This window comes from Formica exsecta, unplaced genomic scaffold (assembly GCF_003651465.1).
Source record: "Formica exsecta isolate Colony F162 unplaced genomic scaffold, ASM365146v1 scaffold1473, whole genome shotgun sequence".
NCBI lineage: Eukaryota > Metazoa > Arthropoda > Insecta > Hymenoptera > Formicidae > Formica > Formica exsecta.
Window position 1 is genome coordinate 491,089 of NW_021848804.1, and position 10,593 is coordinate 501,681.

The window sequence follows — 10,593 nt, forward strand, 5'->3', positions numbered from 1 at the left end:
CGCTCTTCGAATATATTTATGCAGATTACCATCCCAAACGACACGGGGTATTTAAAGGTACGCAAATAATACGTAGCCATCAAGATGTTACTAGTGAGAGCAATATGCGCGACGGTATCACAATATGCGATGGATGCCATAATTTATCGTGCGCGAGCGACGAATTTAACGTCGCTCGCGAAATGCGTAATAAACGAAAATAATCATCGCATGTGTGTTAACGCGGCGGATTTCTGAACCTCTAGTTGTTGGAAAACTGCGTTCTTGGCGACCGAAAAATTCGAATTGTATACGACTATTGTATTATAACATGTGGTGTGCAAAACCGTCTCTGCGAAATCAAATCCCTCTCACAAGACTACACCGGCTGCTTTGTAAATCTGTAATTCACTTTAATGAGCACAAGCACACGCCGATCGATCGGGAATTCGAGAGAGTTTTTGTTTCTTGTAAGAGAGATCCGCATCATTTACATATCTTCTATTGGAAGGATGAGTAAGCCATTGATTTTCTCTCTAATTTAGCAATTTATAAAAACCGTACTAATCAAATGGGTTTATTAAAAATTCAAGGACTCTCAAGATGAACAAACAAAACTATTAAATAATTATGATTCGATTTTCTAACGTAAAAATATTATTTTCGTAAAGTACGACAAACACGTCCCAAGAATAATTACATATTAAGATATAGAGATCCTTCACAAGTCATTAATGTGGCCTAAGTTGAAGAACGTCTGTCTCTCGTCGCGACGCGCCGTTATTTATCAATAGTAAACAGAAACGAAGCGCGGCGATATAGAGGCGGGCGCGGCAGAAATGCACGGGCACTTTGCATATTTAATGCGATCAGAATGCATCGGGTCAAGAATATCGTGACGCGCTGCGCTATTTTTCCCCGTACAAAAGAAATGTCACGCAGGTGACGCACGTCACATATTATCCGCGATACCGTGTTGCTTCGCGCGTTGAAATATGCACACGGTTCGATTGAAAGAGAAACTGATACGATTCTAGTTTACCGCAGTTGCTCGACAAAGAATAAAATTCTCGAGGTATTTATAAAAAAAAAATATATGTTTCAGAACGATACGATATCATCTTGACGAGAAGCTATCTGTCGCTCGCGTATAAAAAAAAATATTTCCAGTAAAGATATCTATCTGGATTGCTTTGTGCGAAGAGAATATCCGGGTCAAGCATCCGTCAAAAGAATTTTTTTTCTGTGTTAGACGTCAGCGATTGTTATTTATGTCAAAATTATCACTTTATATACTTTCTTGAATAAATATTTGGATAAAATTTTATCCGAATGTAAATTTCAAAATTATACAAATTTCCCCTTCCTAATAAGATCTTTGCGCGTGACGCGCGGATAGATTTCCGTCGCGCGGGAAAAAAATAATGCGATCGTTAAGACCGAGGGCACCGATGCCTGTACAATAGGATTGAATACGTGATCCATCCCACGACGGACACAATTAGACTGTAAAAATATTAGCAGGGTAACGCGAGAACGGCCGGCGTAACTCGATGCTTTTTAAATTCGGTAATTGTCCCCGAACGCGAGAAAGCGCGGCCGATGTAATTGACGACGCGTCGCGACGCTATGAGACGCCTCGCCTCTTTCTCTCTCTCTCTCTTTTTCGCGCGCGTTGTCGTCAGATTCTAAAAATAATCCCAAGCCGAGCCGGTCCGTCACGGCGAGCTAGAGCGGCGCGACTTTTGGCAGCGATGTCGTCACGACTCGATTGACAGACGAGTCGATTGTCATCGACGATCGTCATTCTAATGACGAACGAAGCTTGCATAATCCAATTTTGACGGAGTTAATTCAACGAAGTATACGACGATCAAATACGAGATAGTCGCGTTCTCCTTTCAAAAGCGGTCGCAGGGTATCTACTGCCTGGAAAAACATGGAAACTCTGGAATTGTCAGGGATTTCTTTTGTACCTGGGGAAATCAGAGAATTCTCATGGAATTTTATTGGAAGTCGGGGAATTTTTTAAAATTTCTCTTTGATAATATTCTTATATTGTCAGCAATCCGCCAATAAGTTAAGTTGTGAAATATGTGTTTAAAATATATTATAAATATGTATATATTTTTTGTTTGTTTTGTATGTTTAATAATTCAATGCTTAAAATATTGAATATGCAGTACATATTCTTTTTATTGTAAGTTTTTTTAATAATAGAAAAATGAAAATGTTATGCAAGGAAAAATGTTTATCTTACGAAAGCTATTGATTTTTTTTTCAGTACTTTTGCAAATCTAGCATTTAAATAAAAAGCATTAAAAAATGCATACAATAATAAAATAACTTATTTTAAAAAGTTACATTCCAAAAAAGATCTTTAAAATATTCTTTTTATATGGAATTTTGAAACAAAAATAATCTGAAAGATCAAGGAATTTTCTGAGAATTTTTGTCACACAAGATTTGAATGGGGACACTCTGGTTCAAACAAGTACGATTGTGCGTAGAATCTCACGAAGCGTGATCCAATTTTTAATTACCGTGACATTTTTCTTGGAAGAATTCTTTCTCAAAGAGACCGTGCACACAATGTGCTCTTAAAAGATAAAGCAAAATGGTTTATAATATTAAACGCATACATCTCGAAACGTATCGACCTGAATTTTAACTTCGCATATATCTCTCCCTCGCATCTCGCCGCGGTGAAACATCGAAATTACGAGTACACGTTCGTGGAATAAATTATGAGAGGAGACGCACGCGCGCAGCTCGCTCGTTCGAGAAGACATTTTGAAATTATGTTTAAGGATAACCGAGGGTAGCACCGATCGCGCCGGACGCGCTCCGTTTATTCGCGTATCAGGAGAAAGGTCGAGATAAGCCATGCCCGAAGATCATTCCTTACGATTTGGCACGTTCGAGGGGAAGGATTATAACAACGTGCTTGGCGTTAGACTATGTTCTCTACGAGTGCGTGCATTTACAACGAAAAATCATGCTAATGCGCATCTGCCATCTCTTCGAGATTATAATACGATTCTGAAAATGAGGCGGATGAGAAAAAAAGCCTCGTATACATAATGCGATTTTCGTCCTCGGAAGAGAAAACGCGAGGGAAGAGGAGAGAAAAGAGGGGACGTCGAAAAGCTGGCAGTTAAAAATCATCGATTACCGGATACATTCCGACGGCGTTCTTGGAGACATTCCAAATTTACGTTGCGGACAATGAATTACGGCCATGAGACATTATTTACGCGACCGCGAACATTTGCGTACAGAGAGCTCTTTGAGCGCGACAAGAGTGGGCGGGGGTGTAAGCTTACACCCCCATTACGATGGCGACAAAAATGACGTTTTGTCTACACATCGCTCGCAGTGTTTCTCAATCTTTTGCGGATACCGAGAAGAGTAAACAGCGCGACGCATTTGACGGATATCTGTCAAACGAAAGGTACATCTGTATTTGCTCTCTCTCTCTCTCTGCGTTTGGTTTTTTACGGAATGCTTTAATTAATTTTCAATTATCCCAAAGAGAGACCTTTAATCTGTCTCACTCGATTCGCAATGCGAATCGTTGTGTGTGAACGAAACTTCCTATTATATGTATATATATACGTATTCTGAGAGATACACATCTATCTCTAACTACATAATCGGTATACTAGAGCCGCGGATTATCCGGCGCTCGAGTATCGGATTACGCCATTAAATTTTACTATCCCGGTTAAACCGCCGACATTTTAGACAAACGTAGAACCTCGCGCGAAACAAGGTTGCGCATAAAGCGATGACATAGCAAATAAACGCACATGTAAAAAAGGAAGTCACGTAAATCCTCGCTCCCATGTTTGAAAGCTTCAAGTCAAACGCGGGTGATTAGATAATATTTATATCACACGCGCAGTTGTATAAAATTCGGTTTCTCACGCCGAAAAAAAATTTCTTCCCTGCGACGGTGTTAAAATATTTAACGTTCGCGCGCGCGCGTGCTTTTATTTCGTCAATTTTGTGACCTAGATTCACCCATCGAGAATCGAAGAGTTATGCGTTTGTAGGAAGCCGGAAACAGGACGCCGGATGCGGTATTCGCTCGACTATGGACCATAGTGGGGAAAAAAAAAAGAGAGAAGAAAAAGAAAAAAAAAAGATCCGCGAAAGAGAGAGGAAAAAAGAGAGAAAGGCGAAACAAAAGTACGAAAGCGCCATTCGGCTGGGGTCAATGACCTAAAGTACCACCTGTGTGCCATCTAAACCGGTCTCATTTTCGACGCTTGTTTTCAGCTTGATAAAAACTGCAACGTTCGCTCTCTTTGCCTACCCGGCTATCGAAACGCATCGACATCATCGTAAAAATTGTTTACTCTCGACGGAAACAGGACGCCGGATGCGGTATTCGCTCGACTATGGACCATAGTGGGGAAAAAAAAAGAGAGAAGAAAAAGAAAAAAAAAGAGCCGCGAAAGAGAGAGGAAAAAAAGAGAGAAAGGCGAAACAAAAGTACGAAAGCGCCATTCGGCTGGGGTCAATGACCTAAAGTACCACCTGTGTGCCATCTAAACCGGTCTCATTTTCGACGCTTGTTTTCAGCTTGATAAAAACTGCAACGTTCGCTCTCTTTGCCTACCCGGCTATCGAAACGCATCGACATCATCGTAAAAATTGTTTACTCTCGACTGTTTCGAAGAAAACAATCCGCAATATACGCAACAAGTATCTTCTCGCCCGTGACAAAATATTCGACTTTTCATTCGCCTATAGATACTGCTTCGGTATCGCCTCTTTAAACGATAGTGCCGCGTCTTCGAAACGCGCACGCACATCGAATGACACATACGTGCACGCGGCCTATACATGACGGCGCGTCAGCTGTTCGAGCGATGCGGCGCGTCCAAGAAAAGAGATGGAGAGAAATAGGCGCGAGAAAAGAGACGCTCATGTCCTCGAGACTATCGCGTTCCTCGACCCCGCGGAAACGAGGCTAACCGAAGCGGCGTGACCTCCGGGGATGAAACCTCTTGGGAAAGATGGCGGGGAGGGAAAGGGGTTGATCGCGCCGCGTCGAGGAGGTTAGGTTAGGTTAGATTACCGCTGGACCGCGACCCTTCAACCCCGAACGCGCGAGGGGCGGAAGTTGAATTTTCTCTCCCCGACGAAGACGCGAGAGCGATGAGGCCGCACGGCGGTTCCGCTCCGGTTCTCGCGGTCGAACGCCGAGGCACCAGGCCGGACCAGGTCGATAGCAATGGCGTCGTCGAGCAGGCAGGCAGGCAGAAAATCAATCGCGTGCACGACACGCGGCACCTGTTTTGACGCGCCTACTTCGCTCCGTGTCCGAACGACATTGGATCTCGCGACCGGCGAGTGGGTTCTCCGCGATGCAAGCGTGGAGATCGAGTTTGCGTCTCTCTTCTATTCGAGAGAGAGAGAGAGAGAGAGACTTGGAATCTAAGCTTATCGAAATTGCGCGACCATCGATTTCGCGATCCTCGTCGTCAATAGTCGCGACGAGATATAACGGAATAAAGAGAAAATAGAAGACGGGAGGAGGCGCGAGCGACGGCGACGGTTACCGACCGAGACGGTCGGAGAATACGGAGCCGCGGGGTCACTCACTCACTCACTCACTCACTCACTCACTCACTCACTCACGCACGCACGCACATTTACATACATCGCACTCGCGTTGTCGAGCGAGTCGTCACATATTCACGCGGCCGGGGGCCGGACGAGAGCATGCGTTTCGTCCGGCAGCGCGCTTTTCCCCCGTCCAAGCATCGTCGCTCGCGCGAGTTGTTGTTAATTTATCGCTTGTTGGCTTACTTTTAATCACTCGGTCCGTCGTGGGGAGCTTCTGCGAGTTGTTGGAGGTCATGCTGTATGAGGATAAATGACGAGTGGGCGCCTCTCTCTCTCTTCTCCTCTTCCCTCTCTCTCGCGCGCAGCAGGATAGCCTCTCGCGCTGTCCTTGTCACTCGCGCCCGCGCTCCGCCGTGTGTCACTCCGCCCGCACCGTTTCTTTTTCGCTTTTTTTCACTGTAACTCGTCTTCCTCAAATCCACGTCCCTCTTTTCTGCGAGTTGTTGGAGGTCATGCTGTATGAGGATAAATGACGAGTGGGCGCCTCTCTCTCTCTTCTCTTCCCTCTCTCTTTCTCTCTCTCTCGCGCGCAGCAGGATAGCCTCTCGCGCTGTCCTTGTCACTCGCGCCCGCGCTCCGCCGTGTGTCACTCCGCCCGCACCGTTTCTTTTTCGCTTTTTTTCACTGTAACTCGTCTTCCTCAAATCCACGTCCCTCTTTGCGTTCTCCTCTCCTCCTTTCTCTCTCTCTCTCTCTCCTTCACCACGTCCTCCTTTCCTTCCTCCCTGGTTTCGCGTGTTCACTCGCGCGAGAGTTATAGCGGCTACCTTTAGAGGGGTTGGGTAGAAGGAGAGGGCGGTATTTTCACCTCGAGAGCCCGGCGCGGCCGCCACACACACACATGTATACACACGCGCGCACGGAAATACGCCGCCGGGAGGGAGAGAACGGACGAACGGGGGGCGGGGGGAGGGAGGGTGGCGGCGGAGAGGTGACGGAAGTTATCGCACGGCGCGGCACATCGGTGCCTAGGAACTGTTCATGGGCGTTCTTGAACGGAGTCTCGACGATCACTGTGGAGGAAAAAGGGGAGACGGCTGCTCTCTCTCTCTCTCTCTCGTCGAGCGATCTTCTTTTCTTCTCCTCTCAGGGCGGTCCCCTCCTCTTCACACACCCTTCGAAGGGGGGTAGGCGCGACCGTGTACTTCGCGAATACACGCGGAGATAAATGTATCGATGCGGGGGATCCTCGACTGAAGCTTCCGCTCGCTTCGGGATCGCTGGACCACGCGCGAGCCGCACGACGACGACGACGACGGCGACGACGACGACGACGACGGCGACGACGGCGGCGGCGGCGGCGACGACGATGGCCGATTTAGATGGCGACGGCGACAACTCGATTGACAGAGACGACGATGGCGGCAACGACGACGACGACGACGACGACGACGACGAGGACGACGAATCGAGCGAGCGTTTGCTCCTCGCAAACGCGACACTAACGCGCCGCGATTACGGACAGTAGTTTAAAAACGAAGACGGTTACGATCGCAATAGCGGCGACGGCGGCGGCGGCGGCGGCGGCGGTGGCCTGCGGCGAGAACGTCGCCAAGTACGACGACGACGGAGACGGCGGCGGCAACGGTCGCAACAACGGCGACGACGTGAACCGGGACACCGTAACGATACGAAGCACCGCGAACACGTAACCGCGACACCGACACCCACGGTCGACAGACACCACGCCGCTAAATTTTATCTACAAGATGTCTGTCTCTCTGCTTCTCCGCGGCGCGCACACTGACGGCTCCTCCGCGGACAGGAGGACGAACGGTCGCGCAGCCCTCCGCGCGCAGCGATCATTCGTGACAGCCGATTGGCCGCGCCGCCACTAGCTGCCGCCACCCGCGAACTAAAATTGCAACGTAGAGGCGCCACCGAACGCGCGCGCGAGACCTTCTCTCGTCGATACTCGACGCGTCTTTGATTAGATCTGCGCTCCGTTTAGCTTTACACTTTGATTAGTTTTGCACTTGCTACATTTCAAATGAATAAGTGACGCGTTATCCTAGATCCTGAAGAAAATGTCAAAGGAAATAAAGTACAGTTGAATCATCTAATATGTATTTTATAGCGCAGCTATTCTTGAATTTAAAAATGTGAACTGTAAAGACTTGATCGCAAAATATAGAATTATTCGTGCGATATTAAAGAGAATCTCTCATTATTTATATCATTAATAATGTTTACACATGCGAATGCAATATTTTATTACTATTTCCGCATGTCGAAATTAAAAATTTTAAAGCTTATAAATGCGGTGAAATCCTGTTCATCCGAGGGTTTATCGGTTAGCGTATGAGCAAATAAAGGACATAGTAATGTTATCGGGTATCCTTTATGTGTACCCGCGGGATATCCGTTTACACTCGTAAAGAATCTAGGAATGCTCAAATGCTATTTCGAGGAGAAATGAACAAAGGGCTATTCGAATCTGCGATGCTCCAGTTTCACATAGAAAGAAAATATTCACTCATCACGTGTTTCAGATATTGAATATAATAAAATATAATTATCACATCTTTCCCTTTAATGTCTTAAAAAAGAAATCTCGCTTTTATTGTACTTATTATTAAAGGAAACTCACTTTGTAGCCGATTAAATAAGACGGAGAATTGAAGACGTGTCTCTCTTGCGTTTGATTTTCTTGTGTGTATAGATATCGATAATACAGAGTACAATGTGATTAAAAATCGCAAAGGTATTATATAATTTTATCCAACGTTGGTAATTAACAAACGCATAAACGACAGCCAGTAAAGTTAAAACCTGTTTTCGCTTGATTGATATTTATTAAACTAAAACACTATATGCACGCGCTACACGCACGCCATTTATTTTATGTATATGTGTGTATAATTACATTACACACACATATTAACTCTAATTCTCCGTTTCCTCAAAATAATTTTTTCAACATGAATTAAATAAAAATTACACACACACGCACTTAATATTTGAACTGTCAAATGTGTCGCTCAGTTATGACAGGCTTTTATTGATATAAAGTAATGCACAGCGCAGCTGTGGTCGAGATAACCAATCAGCATCGCGGAAAAGAGCAAGTAACAATAGTTGCGAGTATCAATTTAACATATTTTTTTAAGAGTCGATACCTCGATGAGACCTGCTCACGGCATATTATTAAAATATTACAAAATGAGTGTGTTATATAAAATACTATAAAATACGCTATTTAATTTTTATAAATGATAATAAATAAAAATGATAAAAAAATCGCGATATCTCTTGTAGTATTGATTTAAGCATAAAATGTTAAAGTTTCTTTTATATTACTCGTGGAGTATTATCCAGAAATCTAAATAAAAAATCGGAAATGCAAAAAATATATCTCTCCTAATACTTGGATATATCTTTATACGACACATATGAAGAATTGTGATTTCCAAAACGCGAAGATATATTCTATTATAATTATTATGTTTTCCTATATAGTTTTAACCGTGTTCTTTCGAATTAGAAAGAGTTTTAATTATTAACAGTGTTATATAATTCTTTCACGTTCATATGATCACCCGATGACAGGTATATTGCCAAGTTTTCGCAAAATATTATATGAAAAACGGTGATATCTCTTGCAATATTGGTTGCAGCGTAAACATATTAAGAGTTTCTTTTATATCTCGTAGGATGCTACCCAGAATCCTAAATAAAAAGCCGAAATTGCGAAAAAATGTACTTTTAAAGTGTTCAAAATTTATTTAAAATATATACTTGTATAATTTAATATTTTATACACACAGGGGAATAATTTAATATGATTAATATGATTAATAATTAATCATCTTTTAAATAGTTAAATCATATGTTAATTATATCGCAACGATAAATTTCGGAGCGCGTATTTTATTTATTTAATTTTAATAAAATTTTATTTTATTTATTCAAGTATGAAACGTAGTGACAAAAGTCCAAAACAATACTAATAATTATCGTTTTATTGCTATCTCTTTTTATGAGCAATAATTATTTCTTTAATATTGTAATATTTAATTAAATATAATTTAAATTTAAATTTAATTTAAATTATATATTATAAAGTTAAATATATTTTTTTCGATACTTTTTATCATTCGATTCTTTGACGATCTAAATATAATTAACATTGGGAACGCGCAATTAAATAATCGAATTGCGGCATCAAGTAACTAACTTAACGAAAGGCTTCGTGATACACATCTATCAATTAATAAATAATTAATCTATAATTTAAAATACTTATATATATAATTTAATATTCCGCGTATATATATACGTAATAGAACGTGAAATATTTCGGCAACGTTTTATTATCAATAACATGGTTTTCGGCTTTGACGGCGTAAACATTAGCGCTCTATTGTTTATGTCTTATATCCCTGTTATCATTCGCGCGGCGATACTTAAATAGTACTGTAATAGTGGGAGACGCTACGTCACAAATTCCTTTCCTACAATACTTGTCATTCACGCGACGATACTCGAACAGAAAAATAGTGATGCGAGACGCTCCGTCAAATTCCTTTTCCACACGCACCAACTATCGGGGGTGCGAGACGCTTCGTATATTATCGAATTCTTTCTCTAAACGAGATCATAACTAATATTAAAGCATAATTCGCTGTGATTATTACGAAATTAACGTTCAATTAACTTCTGATAAATGATACAAAATTGTATCGCGATGATAAATGTTTATCGAAGCGCTGTGCATGCGGTTGTTCCGCGATTGGGAGCGCCGTGCAAAATATTCCGCGATCATCATATATTCGACTAATCGTAATTAACCATATTTTCGCGAGTGTAAGTATAAGTGCTACGTGGATACAGCAAAGGAACGAGAGAGGAAAAAGAACTTCGGAAAAGCATCAAGCGACGAACGGAGCGACGATATGCGATAAGTAATTTATATTTGTATTTATCATTTATGTTATATTATTTTCAAAATACACATTGCTCGTTCTTTTTTCA

The 10,593-nt window shown here is 42.6% G+C and overlaps 1 protein-coding gene across 1 annotated transcript in view; it reads right to left on the reverse strand.

The window, feature by feature from the left end:
* The window catches only part of LOC115246320 (serine/threonine-protein phosphatase 2B catalytic subunit 2-like), a 130,513-nt gene extending 124,468 nt beyond the window's left edge, over positions 1–6,045 (reverse strand). Inside the window, exon 1 of the mRNA XM_029825053.1 lies at positions 5,803–6,045. Coding sequence (XP_029680913.1) covers positions 5,803–5,854 — 52 coding nt within the window. The 5' untranslated portion in view covers positions 5,855–6,045. The remainder of the gene's footprint in view (positions 1–5,802) is intronic.
* Positions 6,046–10,593: the final 4,548 nt, after the last annotated feature.